Source organism: Accipiter gentilis, chromosome 10 (assembly GCF_929443795.1).
Source record: "Accipiter gentilis chromosome 10, bAccGen1.1, whole genome shotgun sequence".
NCBI classification, from domain to species: Eukaryota; Metazoa; Chordata; class Aves; order Accipitriformes; family Accipitridae; genus Astur; species Astur gentilis.
In genome coordinates, this window is record NC_064889.1 from 17,565,094 (window position 1) to 17,590,790 (window position 25,697).

The 25,697-nt window shown below is 53.4% G+C and overlaps 1 protein-coding gene across 2 annotated transcripts; it reads left to right on the top strand.

Annotated features, from left to right (window-relative positions):
• Window positions 1-10,142: 10,142 nt before the first annotated feature.
• Window positions 10,143-24,768, top strand: DET1 (DET1 partner of COP1 E3 ubiquitin ligase). 2 transcript variants are annotated; one of them, XM_049812354.1, is made up of 5 exons: window positions 10,143-10,280; window positions 11,089-12,197; window positions 15,196-15,386; window positions 17,055-17,246; window positions 21,953-24,768. In XM_049812354.1, exons 2-5 carry the CDS (start codon window positions 11,115-11,117, stop codon window positions 22,140-22,142), a joined length of 1,656 nt encoding a protein of 551 aa, XP_049668311.1. In that variant the 5' UTR covers window positions 10,143-10,280; window positions 11,089-11,114; the 3' UTR covers window positions 22,143-24,768. The 2 variants fall into 2 exon arrangements, with proteins under 2 accessions (XP_049668311.1, XP_049668312.1); XM_049812355.1 differs by lacking the exon at window positions 15,196-15,386 and having other exon boundaries at window positions 11,089-12,250.
• Window positions 24,769-25,697: the final 929 nt, after the last annotated feature.

A 25,697-nucleotide genomic window follows, 5' to 3' on the forward strand; every position in this document is an offset into this window, starting at 1 on the left:
GCTGTTCCCTTAGAAATAGCTGTTGCCATGGTTTTTCCAAAGAAAACACATCTCTCCCCTCCTTCCCCACCACCACCACACCCCACCGTCTTAACCTTGTGACAGCAGTGATGACGCGGCTCCCTGAGAAAGGCCACTTCGTGTAACTATGGTAACAATTAGCTTCCTCTTGATTTTACCTCGGGGGTGATGCTAGGGAGAGGGACCCAGAGCTGCTCTCCCAGAGCGGGTGCTTCCCCCGGCCTTGCGCCCAGAGCCGCCAGCTCGCCGCTGCAGCATCCTGGGCAGATGCCTCACTTGGACACAGGGATGCTGGCAATCCCCCTTTATCTCAGGCAGCAGGGACAAGCCCCTGTGTCCTGTATAGCAAGTTGTGCCCCACGACCCTATGCAAGCCCTAAGCATCTCAGCAAGGCTCTGCTGGCCTCCTGCAGTGGCTGGTGTGGGGAGCTGGGGGAAGCATCCCCCAAGGTATGGGGAAGGGTGGGAGCATCTGCATCCCCCAAGCTCACCCCAGAAACATGGGAAAAGGAAGGGGGGAAGCAGCCAGGTGTGCCGGAGAAGGGTTGGAAGCCAGCCAGTATTTCGGTGCTGGGGCTGGGAGCGCAGCGGGGGCATCTGTAGCCTGGACGAACAGTCTGCAATGGTGCCTCTGCTCCCAGCAGCGGGTGGGTAAACACGGTGTGAAGCCACTCGTTGGGTACATCAGAGTCACAGCTGCTGACTGCAGCGACTAAAATAAGCGTTTGCCTGCTTTTTATTCCTCCAAGCCCAGCAGAGCCCACTCAGTGCCAGGAGTGGAGCTGGAGTCTATTCTTAGCCCTGCAGGGAAGGGAGCGGGAGTCCCTGTGCTGCTGCCACGCAGGGCTGGGGGCTGCTGGTTCCCATCCCCTCATGGTCCCCAGGAGCCTGGCCCAACCCCGGAGCCGTCAAGGAGGGAGGGTCTGCGACCGGATGAGGACAAAGACCTACTTTTTGGCCAAGGAGGAGTTGGGGAGGCAGTGGGAGGGAGGGATGCCCCAGCACCTCTCTCAGCATTGCTGCAGGATTCAGCATCCCTGGGGAGTGGCTGCAATGCAGGCGGCTTTGGAAGGGGTCCCCGTCTTGCAAAGCTGCTTTTCTGCCTGGCTGCGGAGGGGAGTGGAGGACCTCGAGTCACAGCTCCCTCTGCCTCTGGGGACAGGAGGTTTAAGGGGAGTTAAGGGGTCCGAGCGGAGAGTCACCCCTCACCCCATGCTGTGCCGGGATTGGACCTGCTTTGCTCGGCCCCAGCCATGAGATGCTGCTGCTGCCACCCCCAACACTTGCCAGCGGTTTCGATGCGTGCTGCAGATCATGGCGGCTGGGGAGCCACCGGCCACCAGCATCACACCATCCTCACATTGCACTGGAGGTCCTGCTCTGAAATGCGGGGAGATTTGGGATGACCTCCAAACCGGTTCGGGGGAACAGCAGGCACAGTGCCGGGAGCAAAACTCCCATGTTTGGGCACACCGTGTCCAGCCCAGTGCTTGCTCTGCTCTCCATCCTGGCCCCATGAGGACGAGGGCAGGACGGGGGGCAGGCAGGGATGCAGCCGTGCACGGGGGGCTGTGGGGAAGAAGCCCTGGCTCCATAGCAACAGGTACTTGCCACGTAATGGAGTCCTTTCCGCTCGGCCTCCGCAGCCGCCAGCCTTATTCGCATGGCCATAAATAATTCAATTTTCTCATTCACACACATGAATGCTGCGGGCCGGGGCTCCGGGTGCGCTCAGCCTCCATCTGTCCAGGGGGGAAGGGGGAGGCAGGGCCTGATAATAGGCTCCGGCGTTTGTTTAACGTGGATGAGTGTGGCCAGATGGCCTGGGGATGGGAGGTGGGGATGGGAAGGTGGGAGGTGAGGAATGGTCTGGGGTGCTCCTGGCACCCTGAGCCTCCCATGGATGAGGAGAGTAGGAGAGCAGGGGACCGATGTGGGGATGAGCTCTGGCACCTCCAAATCAGCTTTGGACATGTGGACTTTTGTGCTGGGAGTGGGTTAGGTAAGCTCAGGCAGCCCTTCCTTGCACCGTGTCTTTGGTGCCTTCCCGACAGGGAAGACGGCATGGGAGAAGCGCTGCGCTGTGCTGAGGATTGCCCTGATCCCTGGTGACACCCTGTCTCAGCGTGAGCTGGGAGCAGGGGAGTCAATCCAGAATCGAGACAATTTGGCTGGAAATGGCAGAGGGGAAGGAAAAAGGGATGCTGCCGCTCACTGCCCCATCCTGGGCTGCCAGGCAAGGGCCAGCAGCCCCCCAAATGACCCCAGAGAACAACACCCCCGGGTGATGGAGAGACACATTGCAGCTTGCTGGCACAATTAGCAGGCTCTGGGCCACCCCCTGGCAGGGGCACAGCGGGCCTGGCAGGAGAAAACAAGGGAATTAGCAGGGTTAAGAGGCTGTGCTTGAAAAGCCTGCATGTTGCTGCTGAGGAGCCAGCGCCTGCTGCACGCACACACTAAGCTGGGCTGGGAGGTGAGGGATGCTGCTGGCTACTGCCCGGTGGCATCAGTTTCTCGCTGTCGCCCCTGTGACTTGAGGACAGTCCAGCCCAAAGTGTGCCAAGGGTGGTGTGAAAGCTGGCACCTTCATTCCCTCTCGGTGCTCGACCAGGTGACAGCCTGAGCCTTGGGTGGGCTCGCACCCCAATGAGAAAACACAGACCGGGGAGGAGCCTTGAAGGTGGAGTTGGTCACTTCACCCTAACTCTGCCTTTCGCAGGCAAAGGGTTGGGCTCCTTGTCACCGGAGCAAGGTCCTGACCTCATTCACCACCCGGAGAAATCCCCATTGGAGACTCCATCCCTGCTTAAGACAGTGGCAAGCAGGTGCTTAGCCTTAAGCTCAGGCACCGTCCAAATTGAAGCCTACAAAGCTGGCAAAGGGAATTCAGATGCTGCCACAAGAAGGGTCCAGAGAGGAGCCCGCGCTCCAGTGGCATTATCCGTCACCGGCATTGGAAGAGTTTCCCGCGTGGGAATGGGGGGAGGTGGAAGTGCCTGCTGGGGGGGAGCTGGGAGCGTAACCAGCGTGCGCGCTGGCGTTCCCCAGCGCTGCGACGTATTTGGGCACGACACGTGTGTATGTATGTATATTTGGGTGCCTTCACACACAAGCATGAATTCTCTTCTGGTTACATGCTCTCGCAGGATTCTGAAGCAGTAAAACAATATCAGCTAGATAGCACATCCCTGGACCATCAAGCACGGCCAGCCACTACTCCACAAATCTTCCCGCATGTTGTACATCCCCTGCCTGCTCCATGTGTCCATCCACAGGGACCAGAGCCAGACCCCACACCCCTGGTCTGTTCAACTTGACTTGCACCTTCTAGCACCACTGGAACAACAGGCAGTCCTTGCTTGTGCTCATCTAGTATTAAATTAACTCCTGCTTTCCATGGCTGCCGCTCAAGCAGCCCCTGCCTCACACACAGTGCAGGGAGGGGACGAGCCTGACAGCACGCCTGGGAGCCGACCGCCCTGGCAGCTCTCTGCCACAGACCCCACAGCCCCCTCCAAGCATCCCCCTGGGAGCTGCCCACGGAGCAGCAGCCTTAGCCTCCCCAAAGCCCCCCAAAACAAGGGGGGTCCAGCCAGGGCTGTCCCGTGCTACACTGGGGTGCTGAGCGCATCCAGAGCTCCTCAGTTTACTGGCCGCACCCACGGGGTGCACCCGCAGCAGTGAGGGGGGAAAAGGTGGCAGAGCATCAACGGAGGGCTGCGAGCGTTCCCCCCAAATCTCCCAGGCCACGTGTGGGGGGGGGTGCATCCTGTGTCCCTGTGCTTCAACTGCTGCCAGGTGGGCAAACGCCAAGGCCACCCAGACAGAGGCTTCCACCTATCAGACAATTTGCATTTTGCCTTTTCCACCCAAAACCCAGGCCCAGCCCAAGCCCTCTCCATCTTTTGAGGGATGGGTGGCAGAAATGGGCCGCTGCTTATTCATTCAGCTCCCAGCGCTGCAGGAGCGGGACGCTGAGAGCCCGGCTCCGGCAGGCTCCTCTCTCTCAAGGTTCCAGGGGCAGCTGCATCCTTGGGTTTGCCCAAGTTCTCAAGGATGGACCACAGAGTCACTGGAGCATGGTCCCCTTACCCGTCTGCCCCATATCCCCATGTCCTCTGCCCCTAGGAAGGCTGCAGAGGCAGCCCAGGCTATTAGCCATGAGGTTTGTCCCGGTTGCCTTGCTCCCATCATGGCCATCCCTGCGGGACCAGCGACTCTGTAGCTGCTGCGAGTCCATGCAGGTGCCAGTGGATCTGGATCCGCAGGAAGCTGCAGGCTCGGGAAGACCCTCAAGGGCTGCCTGGTGGGAGCTGCCGCGGAGTTTGGTGACTTGCACGGTCACTGTTGGGGTATGTCCTGTGGGAAGGGACACAGCCTTCCTCTCACTGGGAACGCACGCGCCAATCCCTAAACACACATCTCCACACTCCTCTTCTCCAAGCCTCTCCCAGGTCCTAGACCCTTTTTCTACCCCACTCCCTGCCTGCACGTCCGAGTGACACCAAACAGAAGCACTTACCTGCCGCTTGCCCCATTGGATCTGGAAGGAGAGTGGGACAAAGCCCTGGGGACCGGGCAGAGATGGTCCCTCCCCTGCCCCAAAATGAGGAGGGCAGCTCTTCTCCCCCTGCCCCTGCCTGCTCCTACAGCATGCACCGCGGCTCCTGGCATCACCCACGGCTCCCGGCATTACCCGTGGCCCCCGTGGGGCTTGGCCATGGTGGGTTTCAGGTGCCCGGCATGGTACCAGCTCTGAGGGTTCCCTTGATGAGGACCACAGAGGGGACAAGGAGATGCCCAAGGCTCTTGCCTGGGGGGTGGCATAGAAGGAGGGCAGATGCCCAGTGGTGGGCATCTTCTGAGGCGATCTGGGAATGCCGGCTGGCAAGGGATGAAGACCCTGTAGACCCCAACACTTCCGTGCTACCCTGGGCAGGAGCATCCCAGCCCCTTTATGTGAGCAGGGACCTGCCACCTCAGGGGTTTTGTTGTCCCAGAGGTTGTCCTGTCTTCTGAAATAATTCCCGTGTCCTGTCTGGAGGTGTGGGGAAGGGTGGCAGTGTCCCAGTGGAGGGCAGAAGTGACCGGTCCCAGCTGGGGGCGCCCCATCCGAGGTTTGGATTCCCGGGGGACCCCGGCGAGCTGCAGCCCCGAACGCCGCCCGGCGGCGTTCGGGGCTGCAGCTCGCCGGGGTCCCCGGTGGGACAGGGGATCACGGAGCGCAGCCTTACCTTGGAGGAGCCTCTACGGGAAAGGGATACGGGACCCAGCTTGGGATGCCCCGGTCCCGGGAGAGCTGCAGTAGTGGAGGCAGGGGATGCGGGGATGGGGTGGGATGGGATGGATGGGATGGGGTCGGGTGGGTGGGATGGATGTGGTGGGTGGGATGGATGGGTGGGTGGGTGGTCTGGGGGCTGCAGGTCCCCCCGCTCTCAGGTGCGGAGACAATAGCCAGGGCTCCTGTTGCAGCTGCAGACTGTCTCTTTAAACCCCTCACCAGCCCACAGGTGGCCCTGTCACCACCGTGGTCATCCATGACGTCATCGGGAGGGAGGGAAGGGGAGGAGGAGGAGGAGGGGGGAGAAACGCGATCCCCCTCCACAGCAAAAGTCCCCGAGCGCCCATGGCAACAGATTGCAAATGTCACTGCGCATCAGCCGGGAGGAGGGTGCCGGGCTGCGCCCCCCCCCCCCCCCCCGGGTGACACGGTGGGGACAGGGCTGTCACGCCACGGGTGGCACTGGGGAGGCAGGGCTGTCACCCCCACGAATGGCATGGCGGGGACAGGGCTGTCACCCCGTGATGGGTGTACGGTAAGTTATAGGGCTGCCGCGCCACGGGTGGCACGGAGGGGACAGGGCTGTCACCCCAGCAGGGAGCTGGCTGTGGGCTCTAAGCAGGTGGGCAGGTCCAGCTCTCACCACGGGACGTGGAGCAGCTGGGTGCCCCCCCCCCAGCCCGGACACCCCGCTGCGGGGGTGGGTGCTGCTGTCCCCCCCGGCCCCTACCCGGCCCCTGTGCTTAGGGGAGCCTCGTTACCCAGTGGCGGCACCCAGCCCAAGCCGTCCCCATGGGCACCCCGGAGGACCAGCTCCTGCCCCTGGGGTCCTGCCTGCGCTCTGCCCCCGCAGCAGGGCATTTTGCAAAGGCCAGGAGGGTTTTGGAAGGTGCTTAAAGCAGATCTTGCCTTCAAGCAGAGGCAAGACAACCCCGGGAGCAAGAAAAGGGGGGCCCGGTCCCGCATCCCCAGACCCGCAGACCACATCCCGATTGTGGTGATCCCATTAACCCTCCAAAACTCGCCCGGTTCCACTTCAAAAAGAGCCTCTGGCACCGGTTAAAACCAGAGCAAGGGATGCTTTGAGGGCAAAGAAAGGTTTCCTTAGTGCTGCTAACGTCCGTGGGGGTTGCAACCTGCAAACTTGGCTTTGACGGAGCCCGATCCCGGTGAGACCTGCCCAGCGTGAGGAGAGGGGCTGCAGCTCCCACCGGGGAGCTGTGAGTCGCGGACACGGTGGACAGGACCTTTTCATCCCCTTTATAAAACCGTGTATGTGGATCCCTATGCAAGGGGAGCCCAAAACTCGGCATACATGAACGAAATCACCCCCCAGGCTTGGGGAAGAACTAAATATTGAACTACATCCTTGTTTTCTTGGAAAAATGAGAGACATCCAAGGTCTCCCTCTGCTTCCTTTGCTCTTTTCTCACACCAACAAGAGTTTCTCCGGCTGAAGTTTGTCGCTACCATCACTAGGATGCTTCACTTAAAAAAACACCCACGGAGGCAGCCGGTTCCTGCAGAGTGGCCACACTCAGCCCCACACACAGCAGGGCTCGGGGAGCACAGAAGCACCACTTAGGGCTGAAGCATTCCTCCCCATGCCAGGCTCTTGTGCAAACTTTACTCTAGTTTTTTTTTTTTTTATAATAAAAAAAAAATCGTTTATTCTTTTTTCCCCACCCTCGGCACAACAGGGAAGTTGACAGTGACCTAGCTCAGTGGCCATGGGAGGGGGATGGTGATGCTCTGATGCTCAGGACCCGGAGGGCTTCCTCTGCAACCATCCCTGCGAGGAGATGGTCCAGCTTTTCCCCACACCTAATTTGTGCTGGGGCTAGTATTTGGCTGGTGGGGCAGCCAGTAAGGGAGCAGCCCACCCCTGCGATCTCCCCAGCACTGTTCTCCTTACACACCCTCTCTAATCCCGGGAAAGCAGCTGCAGGACCCAGAGCTGGGAGGCTCTTGGTAAACAGCCAAAGCGAGAACAGCAGAAGGGTCCTTGCTTCAGAAAGAGGAGAAATCATCAAAACCAGTCTGAATAGGCTGTGATTTATTATTTTCTTTTTTAACCCACCTGCTGGCTCTGGAGAAACAGGCTGGAGGTGGATGTGGCACTAGCGGGGTGGTGGTGGTGGTGATACCGCTCTGGCGCTGAGGCTTATGGTGAAGGCAGGGAGCACCCCGCTCCTCGGCACACTGCTAAAGCCTAGGTAAGGAACTGTCCCCCCTGGGGAAGAATGACTCGTTTTTGTAGGAAGGGACACACTCGAGGCCATTTGTCATAGGACAGGGGGATTTGCACAGGGGAGCAGCTGGAGTGGGGAGCTGAGAGCTGGACAAGGGATTAATTGGGTGAGGGAACCCCTGACCACCCCAGCTGCGTGGCTGCGGACTGTGACCTGGGGAGAGCAGGGATTGTCTTCCAAACACCACTTCTTCCACCAAAACCAGCCCAATGAGACCCAAAGCCATGGACCTGCAGCTGCTCTGAGAGGCTGGAGGAGCTCAGCAACCCACTGGACCAGCCCCCAGGAACCTCTGTACCCATTCCCAGTAACCTCTGTACCAGCCCCCAGCAAACCCCATGACAGTCCCCAATAACCTCCATACCAGCCTGCAGCAACACCAATACCAGCCCCCAGTAACCCCCATAGCAGGCCCCAGCAACCCCCATACCAGACCCTATACCAGTCCCCAGTAACCCCTGTACCAGCACTCTGGGCTCTAGGCTGGAGCTTGCCATCTCCCCCTGGCCTGGGGATGTGTGGAGGGGCACCCCATCTCCCTGCTGTCCCCCGGCAGACGAGGATGGGGCAGCCACATGTCCCCCAGTGCTGGACACCCGAGGGGCAGCATGAAACGCTGCGGCAGGTGGGAAATTGCAGCTGGTGAAACCTCCCAAGAGCCCTGAGCCTTCAGCATCCACCTGGGGGGGGGGGGGGTCTGCTCCTGTGACACCCCCACCTCCTGCCTCCTCCCAGGCCAAAATAAGCGGGGACTAACTTTGCCCCCAGCCTTGTGCCTGTGATGAGATTTATTGCACACGATGCAAATCCCTGCCGATGGGTGAAACCGCTCCAGCGAGAGTTCCCCGACCCCCTCCCCAGCACTGAGGGGGCCGCAGCCACGGGAAGATTGCGGTGATGAAGTTATTAGCTCCGGAAGCACTAATTGCTGCTGTATTAATGGCTCTTTTGTCCGGCGAGCTGTTTTTCAGTGTATGTGTGCCGGGCGGTTGTTTTTCTGCCAGCTGCTGTGTGGTTGGATGCTCTATGGTATTTAGTTTGATCCTATTAAGGTGGATCTCAATTAATTAGGCAGGAGGCAGAGAGACAAAGAGAGACGCTGGGGCCATTCATTTTAGTCTTGTCATCGTGCCTTCTGCAGCTGGGAGGCAGTGGGAGAGCAGGAAGGGACATGGGATACGGCTGCTGGGCATGAAACTGCTGGGAGAGGGGAATGGGGCAGGCAGGTAGGGTGGCAGCGGGGTTCCCCTGAGGGTCCCCCGGCCCCCCAGGGTCCCCTGCCAGGCAGGTTGCCTTCCCCCAGCCCCACGGGAAAGCAGCTGGAGCCACCCAGGTCCCACCCCCTGGGGTGGTGGGGTCCCGCTCCACCCCACTGTCGATGGGACCCTAAAGCATCCCCCAAATCACATGGAGGATCCCTGGCAATTTCAACAGCGAGAGCTTTGGCGCAGCAGGAGCATCCTCCCTCCATGCCGGCGTGACGCCGTCTTGGGTACCGCTGCCGTCAGGGTACCGCTGCCGCATCCCTTCGGGTGCCGCATCCCTTTGGGGCCACCCACCCCCTGGGAAGGGGGTGCGCCCCGGCGGGCTCTCCAGCACCCCGCTTGGAGCATCCTGCCGCCTGCCCCCTAGTCCTGGCTCCCATGCCCACCGGTGACGTGGCTCCAAGCGCCAGCGCGGTGGCTTGACCTCATCGAGAGGCCAGCAAATGGATCTCAAGGGCCCCCTGACATTTCTCCTTCCTTCCCTTTGAAGGACAAGTACCCCTCGGAGCTGCCCTCGCTGCCTCGGCCGCTAATGCACGAGGCGGGATGTGGGATGCTGCTAAAAGCCACGGCGAGAAAAAAGCTTTCAAGCCCCCTGGAAAGCCCTAAGGGGTGCCCGGGGGTGACCCCAATCTCTGCCGCTGGGGCCGGGGCTGCGGTGTCGGTGTGCACCCCGGTACGCTGGCTGGCAGCAAGGGGTGATGTCCGCTGCGGTGTCCCCGTGTGGGGGCTCGGGGTGCAGGGGGGGCCTGGGGATGGGGGGGGGTCCGGGATGCTCAAGGCATGGGGAGGGGTGGGGGGTCGGGGTGCGGGGACGGGGGTGCCGGATGGTGCGGGGGGCTTGGGGGTGGCGGGGGTGGGGGTGCAGGGGGTGCTGGGCCGGGGTGGCCGGGGTGCAGGGTGGGTGCAGGGAGTGCTGGGATGGGGTGCAGGATGGGTGAAGGGGGCGAAAGGGTTCGGGGGTGCCCGGGGTGCGGGGAGAGGGGGGAAGGGCGGGTGCAGGGCGTGCTGGGAGAGGGTGCAGGGGGTGTCCGGGACGGAGGATGGGTGGTGGGTGGACCCGGGATGGGTGTAGAGCGGGTGCGGGGTTTCAGGGGGTGCCGGGGGGGAGGAGGGAGTGCGGGGTTTGAGGGGGTGCACGATGGGAGCGGGGGTGCCGGCTGGGTGCCGGGTTTCAGGGGGGGCGGGGAGTGCCCGGGCGCGCCCCGCAGCGCTGCCTCCCTCCACCAGGGGGCGCGGGCTCCCCCGCTCTGCTGACAGTCTGGCCCAGCTCGGCCCGCCTCGCTGGCCCAGTGGCCGGAAGCGGATGTCGGGGGGTGGGGGTGGGGTGCGTGTGACACCCTCCCGCCGCCGCCGCCGCTGCCGCCGCCGTCGCGGCGCGTCGTCGTGCGGTGGCGGAAAGATGGCGGCGGCCATAGAGTGAGCGGCGGCAGCGGGACCCAGCGCCCGGCCCGAGCGGTGAGCGCAGCCGCGGCCTCTTCCCGCCCCGTGCCCGGCCCTGCCGTGTCCTTGCCCGGCTGGGAGGCTACCGGGGCCCCCGGTTTCCCCGTGTCCCCTCATCCTCCGGGCTGGCGGGAGAGCAGCTGGGGGCCCCGCTCCCCTGCGCAGGAGGGCCCGGCAGCTTCCCCTGGAGCTCAGTGTTCCCCTGCAACCCCCGGGTACCCCGGGGTCCCTGCGGCCCCCCTCGGCAGGCAGGCCTGTAGGCCTCCCGGTGACCCCTCGTGTGCCCTGCCCCCCCCCCCCCCCCCCCCCCCCCCCCCCCCCCGGCCACAGCTCCCTCCATTCTTTCCAAACTGGCGTCCTGCTCCTTTCTGTCAGCAGGCAGGTCTACGGATTACCCCTGGCTCCCCTCACTCCCTTTCTGGTGCCCGGGGGCTCCCTCCATTCCCTTGGTGCTCACCGCTGCCTGCCCCCCTCCCTGGCTCTCTCTGTCCCCTCCCGGTGTCCCTGTGTCTCCCTCAGCAGCAGACAGGCCTGCAGATCCCATCGCCTCCTGCTGCACTGGAGTTCCCTCTGGGTTCCCCTGTTTTCCCTGGTACCTCCCACTGAGGTCTCTCTCCTAGCCTTTTCACCTCTCTCCCCAGTGTCCTCCTGTGTCATCTCCCCCCTTTCCAAAGGCACGTCTGCACTTTTCAGCTGACCCCCCTGCTCCCTAGGTTCGTTGGGACTTTCCCCCACCCCACCCCTGCAAGCAGGTCCCTCAGTACCCTGAATTGTCCCCCTGTCTCTGTGGTCCCACGGCATCTATGTGCTCTCTCCCTGGCAGGGTGAAGATGAAGTAGAGCTCTTACCATGGACCATGATGCCCCCACAATCAGGCCCCGTCGCATCCAGAACCAGAATGTCATCCACCGCCTGGAGCGCCGCCGGATCAGCTCGGGCAAAGCTGGCACCCACTGGCACCAAGTCCGCGTCTTCCACCAGAATGTCTTCCCCAACTTCACTGTGGTCAATGTGGAGAAGCCGCCCTGCTTCTTGCGCAAGTTCTCCCCCGATGGCCGCTACTTCATCGCCTTCTCCTCTGACCAGACCTCTCTGGAGATCTACGAGTATCAAGGCTGCCAGGCGGCGGAAGACCTCCTGCAAGGCTACGAGGGAGAGATCCTGGCTAACGGTAACGACCAAAGATCTGTCAACATCCGGGGCCGGCTCTTTGAGCGCTTCTTTGTCCTGCTTCATATCACCAACGTGGCCTCCAACGGGGAGCACTTGAACCGTGAGTGCAGCTTGTTCACCGACGACTGTCGGTACGTGATCGTCGGCTCTGCTGCATACCTACCTGAGGAGCCTCACCCTCCCTTCTTTGAGGTTTACCGCAACAGCGAGTCGGTGACCCCTAATCCCCGGTCCCCCTTGGAGGATTATTCCTTGCATATCATAGACCTCCACACGGGGAGACTCTGTGACACACGGACTTTCAAATGCGACAAAGTCATCCTGTCTCACAACCAGGGGCTGTACCTCTATAAGAACATCTTGGCTATTCTCTCTGTGCAGCAACAGACTATTCATGTCTTTCAAGTAACACCCGAGGGTACCTTCATCGATGTACGGACTATCGGCCGCTTCTGCTACGAGGACGATCTCCTGACTCTGTCTGCGGTGTATCCCGAGGTGCAGCGGGACACTCAGACAGGGATGGCCAACCCGTACAAAGAGCCCTTCATAAACTCTTTGAAGCACAGGCTGCTGGTGTACCTGTGGAGAAGGGCCGAGCAGGACGGAAGCGCTATAGCAAAAAGAAGGTTCTTCCAGTACTTTGATCAGTTGAGGCAGCTCCGCATGTGGAAGATGCAACTTTTGGATGAAAACCATCTGTTTATCAAATACACTAGCGAAGACGTGGTCACGCTGCGGGTGACAGATCCTTCCCAGGTACTGCGTGCCTCCTCAGGCTGCTCGTTGCTTTGGGGCAAGTGCTCAAGCAGGTACAGTGCTGTGAGCTGCGTTTCTTAGCTGAGCCTGTGAATGTTGTTTAGAATCACCGGTACTTCATTCTTGTGTAAACGTTTGACACCTCTGATATTGAATACCTTTCGTATCTTTTGCTCTCATAATTTCATCGCTTCCTTCTCAACTAAAAATGAGAGAGAAAAGATCTTACGTGGTTATCGAATCCCCTTTCTTCAGGGATTGTTCCCCATGCTCATAGATGCTGTACAACCCTCTTTCCCTTCCAAATCCCCAGCTGATTATTTTTTTTTAGCCAATATTTCCTATAGTACACTGATAGAGGTAGTCTCTCCCTTTTCTCACGTATATTCAAGCATGTTTTTCACATAAAATAGTCTTCATTTTTCCTCAGTAGAATTACCTTTTCTGTTCTGCCTACTTACTCTTTCAAGCTTCAGTGAGAGATAGTATTTATGATGTCTCCAAATTGGAGTAGCAGCTCTTAGATCTGGCTAATGTGCCAACTGCTTCTCCTTTCAGTTTAGTACTGAAGAAGTCAAATTAGAGCAAATGTAGCTCAGTCAGTGCTGGATCCCTCCAGATGTTTCACCATCCTGCAGGTTGATCATCTCTTTTCGGTACTGTTAGAGTGGTGGTCAGGTTTTGAGCTCTGTGAAACTGAGAAGGATGGTTTTTTTAACCTGTTTTATTCCTTTAATCCAGTTGTTTTTTATTCTGTTGAAAGTATTTAGCAAGAATTTGTAGTAAATCTCCAGTGCTGCATGCAGGCAATCAGGCGATTGTTCCCTAGGTGTTTGGTTTTGTTTCATACCCTTCTCTTCCTCCCTATCTTTGCTAGATCTAGGACTTAGGTCCTAGAAGAAATAGATAGCAGTTCTTTGTGTGTTGCCTTAGTCTAATTCTTCCTGGAAGATGACCCTGGTTTGTTTGGGGAAGTTGCTTTGGGAGGGAATAGGTAGGGCTTAATCTAATCAATTTTACCCATTCATGTAAAACTGACCAGCTGTCTCAAAGATATTAAAGCTTTGTGAAGTGGCCTGCAGCGTTCTGCTCATTACTGGTATCTAGAATGGTGCTCCTGACCCTGATGTGAATGTTTGTGGTAGGCTTGGTTCTGCTCTCTGCTGTGGTTACCGAGGCTTTTGTGCCTGGTTTGCTGCATCACGCTCTTGACTCTCTTCACCTGAGGGTTACTTTGAGATTCAGGTTGTGGTTTGTTTGTAGCATTCCTCGGGCAGTGTGTTTTATGCTGGAGGAAAAGCATCTAATTTCTGAGTTCTTTCGGGAGATAATTCCAGATGTGGAGTAGTCTCCGCAGACCTGCCTGAATGTAGGCTTTGTGTTGGGGCTGCCTGAGGAAAACTTGGCTCACAAAATACCTAAAGCTCTGATTTTTCTTTCATCTATCAGAGAGGAATGTGAGGTTTCATCCAGTTTCAGGCTCCTCTCTTTCCTCTGGCTTCTCTGCCAAGAAGATTGAGGAAGTCGCTGTTCATGCTTGTCAGTTGCTTGTACATTGTGAGGGTCTGCACTGAATCCTTCAAGATTTTTAATTGCGTGCTGTGTATACGTAGCTTGTGGTTTGTTGTTGTTGTTCTAGGCTTGTGTTGATAGACTTGACAGCTTTGCTGAACGATTTCTGTGATGCTTGACTTCTGCTACCCATGCTGTGATGATGTTTCCCTGTTTTACTCATGCAGCTAAAAAGCAGCAAGGGTAATTTCTCTGATCAGGGTCATCCTGGAGATATGTCTGTGTGTTAACCTGGCAAAGGAACTTTTTTATTTAAGGTTGGAGGATACTCCCTGCAGTCTTTAATGATGTAAATAGTTTTTCCTTCTGCTGTCTCCTCTTATCTTCTCTCTGCTCCAACCTTGTGTTTCAGAAGGGCTTCCCTTTCCCTAGGCAGTAGTCTAGTGAGTAACCTCATCTAGCGTGCTCCATTTTGATGTGTGGGGGCTGGATTGTATTATCACAATTTATTTTGGGGCTGTAAAACAAACAAACCTTTTGATATTTGCAGGTGGGTGGGGTGGGCAGAGTGCCTACCGTCATCCCTGAGCATTGTTTGGGAGCGGAAGGTGAAGCATTTAGAAATTGCCTTTATTGACAGAAGACTTAACCAGATATGTGCATATACCATGGGAATTAGTTACCTTTGAAGCAGGGGCAAGTTCTTACTTTGGGGTGCCGGGGTGTTAGCGCTCGTGTCTCTAACGAAAGCTACCTTTGACGACCAAGGATTAAATCTGCCCTTTCCCAGTGGGATGGGAACATTATCTCCCTTTGATGTAGCTGTGCTGACACAATGTCACCTTTTTCCCAATTTCTTGCTTGTTCATGCCACAAAACACTGCCATTGCCAATCTACAGCGCGATATCTGGGCCTTCTTGCACGAGAATGTTGGCATTAAAAAGAAGTCAATGTCTTTCAGGTTTTCATTTCTGTACCAGCAGGGTACCTGGAGGGCACAACTCTTTGTGGGCACTGGTGTAGTGCACAGTACACTAAAAAGGCTCATCTCTGTGTGATGGAAATGTTAAGAAGGGGAAGAAAATAATGTCACTTTGCAAAGGAAAAAATAATTTGTGGCCAGCTAGCACTGGATTTAAAATCATTTTGTCAGCAGGAATGAAAATTAAATTTGACACTTTAGAACGCACTTTGGGTTTGGTGGAAGGCAGAGATGAAGAGAAAACAGAAATATTGACATCCAGCTTACGTTGAAAAATTGGAAGCCTGTTAAGTTTTCTTTGTAAATAATCACAGTTAAGAGGAGGATAATTTGGTACCTGTTGAGGCATTTGAATAGCAGAATGGATTAGTGTGAGGATGTGGGATTCTCCTGTGCCGCAGAGAAATTTGGGTAGGGTCTGCGGTGTCATGTGGGGAGAAGGAAGGGACAGCTTCCCCACCTGTGCTCTCCTGGGTAACTGCTGCCTCTGCCTCTCTCTGCAGCCTTCGTTCTTCGTCGTGTACAACATGGTGACCACAGAGGTCATTGCTGTATTTGAGAATACATCCGATGAGCTGCTGGAGCTGTTTGAGAACTTCTGTGACCTCTTCAGGAATGCCACCCTGCACAGTGAGGCGGTCCAGTTCCCCTGCTCAGCTTCCAGCAACAACTTTGCCAGGCAGATCCAGCGCCGGTGAGCCATTCGGAGCATGCTTTATACCATATAGACACATGCTCGCCCCCATCAGCTGAAGGCTAGTATCAAATGACGATGGCAACCCTGAGAAAACCAGTTCCTTTAGTCGCTGGGTGATGCAAGGGTCTGGCTTGTATATGGTTCATCTTGCAGCCTCATGCATCTGATTTTATATTCCACAGCATCTGTCTTGTTACAGGAAAGAACAAAGCAGTGGCAATCCAGTGCTTAGAAGAAGGAAGAGGAATTTTGAGGGAAAGATGTTTCGGCTCTCTTCTAGCTGTAACTCTTCTGGAGGTTATTAAAGGGTTACTGCCCAATAGTTTAGGTCCCTGAAGATAAGATTTGTCAAGATGCTAGCATCATCTAATTGGACGTATTTTGCCAAGTTTTGTTCTCTATGCACACTCTGATTTAATGTGTTCCAAACTGTGTTCTGTAGCTTTTTCTCCAACTTCAGTCACAAGCTTGTGGTTCTCGTCTTAGGAGAAGGGAAACTTACCTGCCTAGAACTACTGTGAAAGCTGAGCAAAGTATCAAAATAACCTGGGTTTCTAGAATGTGCTTTAACAGTCAAATGTGGTTTTAATGAGGCAGAGTGTGTTGTTTCTCTTGGAATATATTTTTATGTGACTCAGGGTGTTTTCGTCTTCCAGTGACTTGTTTCACATCACCCAAAGTACTTGGCAGTCACTTATGGGCATGAAGCTTCTGTTGATTTTTAGACTGACGTCACATAAGAAGGAGGAAGTTGACTGTGTCTGTAACTTTCTAGAGCTGCCTGTCAGGAAATCCATAATGCTTAGTGGGAGAGAGAATGAGGGGGCTCACTGCAGACACCCGAAGAACACCTCCTGCCTTGTGTTAAAGTAGAGAGGAAAATCTTTTCATCCCCTTGGCTACAAGGGCCAGTAACAGGAGTGTTTAATTTCCATAGCAAAGTATAATAGAGCATAATCCACAGCATGTTGGCTTTTGGCTGAGTGTTTCTGGTCAAGTGGCAATGTTTTACCCTCCTTGATCTATGACATCCATGCAACTAATCTGACTGTTCTTGCACATGGAAAGCTCAAATTTTACTTGGAAAGAGAAATCCAGCCTGTGTTAATCTCTCCACCAGGAAGAACTTTCAGCTCACTGTAGTTTCTCAAGAGCTTTAGGCTTCTTATTAAGGTTCTTCCTCATCTAAGGTTTCTCCCTTTACGTATTTAAAACGTAGCAGCTAGGGAGAGGGGGATTCTCAAGTCAACATTAAGGGCTCAACTGTTACTGTGAAACCCTCTGGCTTTTGCTTATGCTGTTTCCAGGCTTCATGGTAAAACTTGGATTGACTGATAAGCTGCTAATCCATTTCTCCCTGTTTCTGATCCTGTTCATTTCCTGTACTGCAGAGCAGCTGGGGCCAGACCTTGTAGGTAGGCACAGTCTTGTCCTTCTGTCAGTTTGGACTTTCAGAGCAGAAACAGTAATGATGAGAGAGGATAAAAAGGTCACCAGAACTGGTTGATGCTTGAATCACTGTGATACATCTTTGGAAATGAGCTGTTTTAATTCTTGCACTGCTGCTGTTTTTCTTTCTCTATCAGTTTTCCTCCTTAGTTTATTTAAGCTGTGCTGTTCACCTGTGGCCTTTGTGAGTAAAACCTGTTTCTTGTTTTGCTACAGGTTCAAAGACACTATCGTGAATGCCAAGTATGGAGGTCATACGGAGGCTGTGCGGAGGCTGCTGGGCCAGCTCCCGATCAGTGCCCAGTCATACAGTGGCAGCCCATACCTCGACCTCTCCCTTTTCAGCTATGATGACAAGTGGGTGTCAGTCATGGAGCGGCCCAAGACCTGCGGTGATCACCCTATAAGGTATGGAACGGGCCAAGAAGCTGTATGTGAGGAGAGCGGTGTGAGAGTAATTCTAAATCACCTCTGCCATGTAGCATCAAATGTGCAGAAAGGGAGTAGCCTTTTCACCAGAGGGGTTTTTTTCAGCAGTCCCACAAAGCTTGGCCTCTCCCCTTGTGATAACTGTTTTATCTTGTGTGTGTGTGAGGGCTCTTCAGGTCTTTTTGCTGAGGTGCCCTGGGGAACGTTTGGGTAATGAAGCCTGAGCCTTTTCTATATGAATGCTCTTGTTCCTCCTCCTCTTCTTGCAGTCCTGCCATTGTGTTTGGGCTGTAGAGTGATATGGTTCTGGATGCCTGGTTTATTGTGCTGGAAGGATCCCTTTTGAGCACGTGGGTTTAGCTGGCAAGCATGATTTGGTTTGTCCTGTGAATAAAATAGCAGCTGAGTTAGGTGTTATTCAGAATGCTTGTGGTATTGATTTATCTATTTTCAGACTTTCCTTGTTTACAGTTCTCACCCTGAGAGCTGTACTCCTCTTCATACCCCCTCTTCTTTCTGTGATCTGTAGGAAATTTGTTTCTGTAAGTAGGAGTTTCAGCCAAGTGTAAGGGCCATTCTGTGCCTCTTCTGTCTGAGTCTTCGAAGCTGGCAGAAGGAAGAAGTCTGAGCTTGGGAATAAGGAGGTTTGCAGTGCTTCTTGTAGAAACACCAAGACTATTCATTTCTTTTTGTTGGCTGCAGCCATGGCTGCAAGTAGCAGTGGTTAAAAATCCAACATCTCCGGCCTGAAAGGCTCAAAGAGGCTGAGTTCTCCAGGCAGAGTAGTCTTTCCACTTACAGTACTGCAAAAGCAAACCTATGCTCTGAAAACAAAGAGCCTTCAATGCCTAAGTGCTTTGTTTAGTGACTGCACACATGTTGGGGGCTCAGGCAGCCTAGGGAGACCATTCTGGCCAGTTTCCCAATTTTATTTTCATCAATGCATTCTCAAAAAGTGGTTTCATGTCTCCCCTGGCCCTGACTCAGGTGGCAGGGAACCTCTGATTTTTCCCATGCTCTCAATTCCCAAATTATGTATATTTAATTGATTTTTCTGCCTGTACGATTTGGTTTGATCTCCACTTCCCGTGTTATCTGCAGAGAAAAGCCTGCCCTTTCTCCCTTGTCATGCTTGACGTTGGGAAAGCTTGCAGGGCAGCAGTTGTCTGCCAGCACCAACCTGCGTATGGCTCTTGCAGACAAAAGGGAGCAAAACCGCAGTCATTTGCTGCGGTTACGTCTTTGTAGTAAACAAAGCGAAGTGCCACCTTCCCTCCCTCCCTTGAGCAAACCGGCATTTCAGAGCCAGAGCTTTTAAAGCTCAAAGCTGTGCAGAGTCAATTAGGACTTGAATAGGGCCTTGGAGCAGTGGGGCTCCTGTTTTTTGGAAAGTAAGCAGAAGATGAGGTGCTAACCTTAACCATTCAGTAGCTGAAATAGTGCTGCTGTGTTTCTCACATGCAAAACAAAGGGATTAATAAAATAATGCTGCTGCCTGCTGTGGTTAGAGGGCTTGGAAATGAGGGGCCACAGGGTTTGTAATGTAAGTCCTATAATTGGCAAAACCCTTCAGCAGCTAAGGGTGTTATAATCTGTGTGCAGTTTCCTGGCACAGTGTGCGAGATAGGAAGGCCTCCATGCCTTTTGCACGTCGGTTTCAGTGCCTCTGTGCACTTTGTCCTTTTAACCCTTAGTACCTTTCTCTGTCTCGGAAGGTTCAACTCTCGACTAGCTGCTTGAGAGACCAGTGGTTATTTGCTCTCAGGCAGGAAGGACTTCAGGTTCCCCATCACTGCTGTCTTTCAGTATCTTTTCAGGAGGCTAGAAGAGATACTCACTGGCTGAAATGATGGCACTTGTGAGGAAGAGGCTCTAACACAGCCTTACCTATAGTAGGGGGTCTCTAAAATCCATCTAGATGGCTAATAAGGAGCCATTTAACCAAAAAATTGGTCTGCAGATAAATCTTCCATTTTCATACAGTTTGAAAAGGCTGGTCTTGCTGTTTCTGTTGACATACAATTTTATATTGCAGTGCCTAATTTATCCCCAGAGTGAGAGCCCATGGAAATGGCCTCTGATTGCAGAGCACTTTTAAAAATACATTTAAAAATACCAAACTGAGCACATCTTTGAGATTACAGGGAGCTTCATCTTGAGTAGTAAATTATTGTGAATTGGGGAGAGAGAGGAGCAGACGGGGGATTGTGCTTTATTTAAAGAATGACCCTCTGCATACCCAGCCTTGTGTAGGAGGGAAAGGGCTTTTTGAAAAGCCAAATACCAAGATTGTGACTCTCTTGCTAGTTCTTGTGTGCAATTTTCAGGCAGGGCCGGCTGGCACTTTGATTCAGAGGAAGGGAGAGGAGAGTGGCCCTCCAGGAAGAACATGAGGTTCTCAATCGGCTGTGTTGTTAAAACGTGGAGTATGTCTGCTCCTGAAACAGCATTGCCTGTATCTGTCATCACCTGTTCTTCCAGGCTGAGAGCTGAGTGCATTGTATTGCTGGCAGGGGGGAAATGTGCTCTGAGATTAAAAGCATTCTCTGAGTCAAAACCAGAGGAAAATGCAAAATACCCACATGTACTAAGTGATGGTGGAAAAGGAAACAGCTGGGAGGCAAAATGGCAATTCTGTGACTGAAACTGAAAGAGCAGAGAAAATGGTCTAACGAACTGAGATAACTTCAGTGTGAGGACTTGAGTTAGAGCCTAGCTGCTTTGCGAAGGTACCTCATCCAGAAACCTCCACCACCACATCCCAGAAACCTCCACCAAAGTCTTGGGGAGGATGGGGTCATTGCAGAGAGTCCCCTGTTCCCACAGCAGCACAGAACAGTGGTGTTAGCTGGGCTTATGTCAGTTTCACAGAGCATGCAGAGAAGGTACAAGAAGCAAAGAGCTTCCTGGACTAGCCTGTCTCTTCAGCGCTGTTTGCCTCATCCCCTTGGCAATGTTTGCTTTGTGCTGAAGCTGTGTTCCAGAGCTCACCTGTTTGGAGACACAAATGAGCTTCACCCACAGGCAGGTTTGTGGGTGACAGCAGAAGGACAGAAAGTTTTCCTTAACTTTTGCCCTTGCTTTGATTGTTGAATGCAATCCACCAGGTACTTCCTGCCCAGCTTATCTTGTTAATGCTTTTTTGATGGAAGTCTGAAAGGAACTGCAAAGCCTTGCTTGAACTGTAAAGGACAACCTGGCACCTTTGAGCAGTATTAGATCAAGCTGTTCACCTTCCTCGACTGAATGGGGATGTAGCGAGGCACAAGAGCAGCAGCATAATGCATAACTGGCAGCACCAGGAGAGGGAAGGGGTGGCCTTACACTTGAAGTGAAGACCATTGCTAAGGGAAGAGAGCTCAGTTCTGTACAGTATTATCTGCCTGTCGTGGTTTAAGCCCAGCTGGTAACAAAGCACCATGCAGCTGTTCGCTCACTCCCCCTGCCCTGGCCATGGTGGGATGAGGAGAAAAATATAGAGGCAGGCTTGTGGGTCGAGATAAGGACAGGGAGGGATCACTCACCGCTTATGGTCACGGGCAAAAGACAGGCTCAACTTGGGGAAGAAACAAAATCAATTTAATTTACTACAAATCAAAACAAACCAGGGATATTAGGAAGTAAAACCAAGCCTTGGAACACCTTCCCCCCACCCCTCCCTCCTTCCTGGCTCAACTCTACTCCCGGTTCTCTCCACCTCCTCCCCCCGGTGAACAGGGGATGGGGGTTGTGGTCAGTTCATCACACGTTGTCTCTGCCGCTCCTTCCTCCTCAGGGGGAGGACCCCTCACTCGTCCCCTGCTCCAGTGTGGGGTCCCTCCCACGGGAGACAGTCCTTCACGAGCTTCTCCAATGTGAGTCCTTTCCGCGGGCTGCAGTTCCTCACAAACTTCCCTGGTGTGGATCTTTTCCGCGGGCTGATCTTCAGCCACACACTGCTCCAGCGCGGGCTTTGCCATGGTGTTGTGGCCATCTTCGGGGGGCCTCTGCTGCCCCGCTCACCTCCATGGGCTGGGGGGGACAGCCTGCCGTCTCACCACAGGCTGCAGGGGTACCAACCTCCTCAGGCACCCCTCCTCCCCCTCCTTCCTCACTGACCACGGTATCTGCACAGGGGCTCCTCTCACATTCCAATCCCACTACTCACTGCAGGTTCCCCTTCTTAAATCTGTTCTCCCACAGGCACTACCACTGTCACTGATGGGGTTGGCCTGGGCCAGAGGGGGGTCCGGCTTGGAGACGGGGGAGCTTCGAGCAGCTTCTCACAGGAGCCACCCCTGCAGACCCTCCCCTGCTATCAAAAAACCCCACACCACACAAACCCGTAACACTGCCTTAGGGATCAAGGGGAGCAGCTTGCATTAAGAGAGGATGGAGAGCCAGCACATGTGGGGTCTGGACCAAACTTATTCCCTCTTGTGAAGTCAGCTACATCTGCCAAGATGACAGACAGAGTTCTCTCATTGATGATACTAAAATGAAGTCAAGCTTTTCTAGACAGCGGAAAACTAGCTGTTCCGGGAGGGACTTTCCTGTATAGCCAAGAGCCAGACACCCAGCTGAGAACGTCCTGCCCCTGAGGGGGCACCAGAGATTGAACAAGGCACTTGTTGCTGTGTGTGAAGAGCCCAGATGGCAAAGTCAATAGTTGGGAACAGCCATAATTGACTTTCTCTTCCTTTCAGATTTTACGCTCGTGATTCTGGCCTCCTGAAGTTTGAGATCCAGGCGGGACTCCTGGGGCGACCCATCAATCACACAGTGCGGCGCCTGGTTGCATTCACCTTCCACCCCTTCGAGCCCTTTGCCATCTCAGTGCAGCGCACTAACGCAGAGTACGTGGTTAACTTCCACATGAGGCACAGCTGCACGTAGTACGACATGTAGCTGGGGCAGCTGTTCTCCTTGGGTCTGGGCCTCTGCCACAGATGCACCAAAGCCAGACACTCGCGCCTTCTAGGAAACCAAACCGTCACTCATGTCAAGAAACCTGACCTGGGAGCTCCTATCGGCCGGCATCTTGCAGGGCCCTCAGCTGTGAAAAGCCGATCCACTCAAGTTAAGGCATGTGAATGTTTCTTCTGACCCTGTTTGTACTGCAGAGGTCCTGCTGCATTAAGCACTGCTGTTCCCTACTCCTGTTGAACAAAATGTAGCTGAGGTTCCTTTCCTGGTTTCCCAGAGGCATGTCTGTTTTCTCTCCTGTTGTAGGTCTTAGGATGGCAAAGATGGAGGTTTGCAACACATTTGTGGAGTGCTTCCTTCTGCAGTGGTGCTCTCCTACCTTGTTGAGACAAGCAGCCTGTCGTAGTGTGAATGGATAGGAGCCATGGGGAGGGCTTAGAAATACAGCTACCTGTGTTTGTATCTTCAGTATTACTAGGGAAATGAAATCCTGTTCTCATCCACACAACCTACTCACGTGATTTTAATATGCAAGAGGCCAGGAAAAAAAGGTGTGAGAAATCACTGCAATTGAGAGACATGAGGCGTGTTCCTGACTTTTATGCAAGTCACTTAATCTTTGTGCCTTAGTATCTGTAAAAGCTCCTAAGTGAAAGGTGGTGTGTTAATACCAGAAAGCCAAGGCAGCTGATTGTGTCTCTACTGCATGAGGAGGTGGGCACAGAAGGAAGACGGGTGGCTAGGAAGGGTGTGGGGAGCAACAGCAGCTCATTGCTCATGTCAGAAGGACTTTTCTGCAGCATGGGGGTGAATCCTCATGGCCATCTGCAGGTTCTGCTGCTGAGGGGAAGGGAGACCCAGCTGCTGGCACCCTCCTGTGTGTTGGGAATATGAGTGTGGGGAGTTAGTAGCATTCGGGTTTGCCTAGAAAGGAGGGAGGAGACCTGGATTAATGTGCATTGCTGCAGGTTTGCAGTTAGGAGACGAGCTTGTTGACTTAGGTTGCTTACCTATCCATGTTTGATACACTGTTCTCTGTGAGAACCTGATTTGCTGTTCCCAGGCTTCAAAGCACAGCTGGCTGGTGTGTCGATGCTGACTGGACCACTGTGGTGTTTATGCTGCTGATAAAATAAGCTCCTGTGTGTAATATTACCTGCCACCGTGGGCTGGTGAGGATGCTGGCCTGCCCTTCTCTCTTAAAAATGGAGGTTTTGGTTGTAGGCCAACATTTGGGTTTTTCTACACACAGGTTGGTTTATGACTGTGTGCTGCCAGGCAGTGCAACCGTCCCAGCATTGTGAGGTGCTCTGTCGGGAGCTGGAGCCTGCTGTTGTCCCATTCCTATAGGAGGTACAGAGGGGGCATTAGGAAAATTGGTGCTCATATATGGGAGACCCTCTGCTTTAAAGGACCCTGTGGGTGTCTTGTTTGGACCAAAATGAGCTGTGGGTGATGTGTTGTGGCCACATGCCTGTGAAGAACAGTGTTGAAGTCATGCATTCATTTTGCATGGTAATGCATAGGAAAATAACTGTGTGGGTTGTTGGTGCCTGCTTATAGCATGAATAGTGGACCTCATAATGAAGTGTGCCCTGGGGTCCTTGAATCAGCCTTTACTCTCTGTCTCATGGTACTTCTGGCCTTGCTAAACATATTTCTAGGGTAAGACATTGTATTTCACCGCTCTTTTCCTGGTGTTTGCACTGTTGGTTTCTCAGGTCTGTCAGGAGTGACTTCAGGTCAGAAGACTGCTAACAGAGGAGGTGTCAGGCCATGCGTGCTTTAGCTCCAGGTTCCTCTCCATCTAATAACACTATTTGTCAAGGTTTTAGGTTTTTATCCTGTGATCTGTTCCTCAAACATTCAATTAAAGCTCCAAGTGGAGAATCATTTGCACATGGTAGATCATGGATTTACCTCCTTCTGCACCACTCTCACATTTGTTCACACTTCCAGTATGAGACGTTTTTTTTCTTTTCCAAAGCTCTCAGCAGCTCCATCCAAGACTGGGTTTACTCCTTGGCATCACAGCCTTGGGAGGTCAGTGCGTAGTAAAATAGCTGTCAGATCTCCATTTAGACTTTTTTGGTAGCAAAAATATAAACCACTTCAGCATTTCTGCAGTCAGGGCTTTTGCCAAATTCAGGCTGTCCTGTGTGAAGCAGAGCGCATGGCACGTATTGTTGGACTTGGGGCTAAGAGACCAGAGATCTGTTCTTAGCTCTGCTATTAAATTGTTCTGTGTCTGGGGGCAAATCTCTTCCTGTTCCAGCTGGTGTTTCCTTCTCTGTAAATGAGGCCAAAACCATATTTTCAGCTTTTGTAAACCACTTTGAGATTCATGGATAAAAAATGCTGGATAAGTGCTAAGTATTTTCCTATTATGTTTGCAGACAAACTGATTGATCATTCTGGGTACTAATTGCCTTGGAGTAGCATAGCAGATTCTCTGGTCTTAGCTGCTGCATTTTATATCTACAACAGAGTTAATTTTATTACAGAAATGTATTGAAAGAAAAGTCTCTCATGCTTGAAATTTTGATTCTTTCATTTAAGAAACAAAAAATGTGTGTATGGTGGGGAGGGTGGGAGGAAAGGGGAGATATTTTGTACCTGATATTTTTCCTAGGCTAGGATGAAGATTTGTTAGTAACACAAGACAAAAATGGAATAAACAGAATTTGCTTTAAGAGCCTGATTTATTGTCTTTTTCTTCCAAAAACCTTAATGGTGCAGATGGGAATACCTTTGCTAAGAAGAGATGGCAGAGGTGTGCCTTGGACTATGCAGCCATATTGCATGTGAGTTTGCTGCCTCTTCCTCTTGCATTACCAGTGTGCTCAAGGATGTTCCTACCTGAGGCATTTCTGTAGTTACTGCAGATTTCTTAAATTCTTGTCTACATGACCTAATGCTGTGGGAGGAATTCTTGCCCTTCAGTTACGTTTTCCCCTTTGTATATTATTACTAGCCCAACTTGCATTGAGACTCTGCCTTTATTCCATTTATAGCATATGTCTAACCTTGTAGCCATTTTCTGCTGATGGTCTGTGATCAAGAGATGAAAGCTGAACACACCTTGCTTGGGAGAAGAGCTGTCCACTGCTTTTAGGTTGGTCTAAGACACTTGGGTTTTCCATTACGGGCTGCTCCCAGCCGTGATGCAGCTTTGCAGAACACTGTGGCTGAGAACATGCGGACGGGACTTTCCCAAAATCTAGGATCCTCTTGTAATTTGCTGTTGCTCTGTAACAACCTAGCAGCATCCCTGTTTGTGTTAGTTCCTCTAAGCATCAGCATCTTGGGCATGAAAGCCACTTTCCCCTGAACTCTTCCTCCATTTTCATGTGTGCAGTTCTCTGATGCTATCCTTTGGAGACCTTGAGCATATCAGAAAGCTCCTGAGCCCATGGCCTTTCAGATGGGCACTAACTGACAAGGAGATGCTTGACTTGGAAACCATGTTTGACTGGCAGCAGAATCCCATCTTTTGTTACTTCTTGTGCTGCTTTTGCTTTTTTT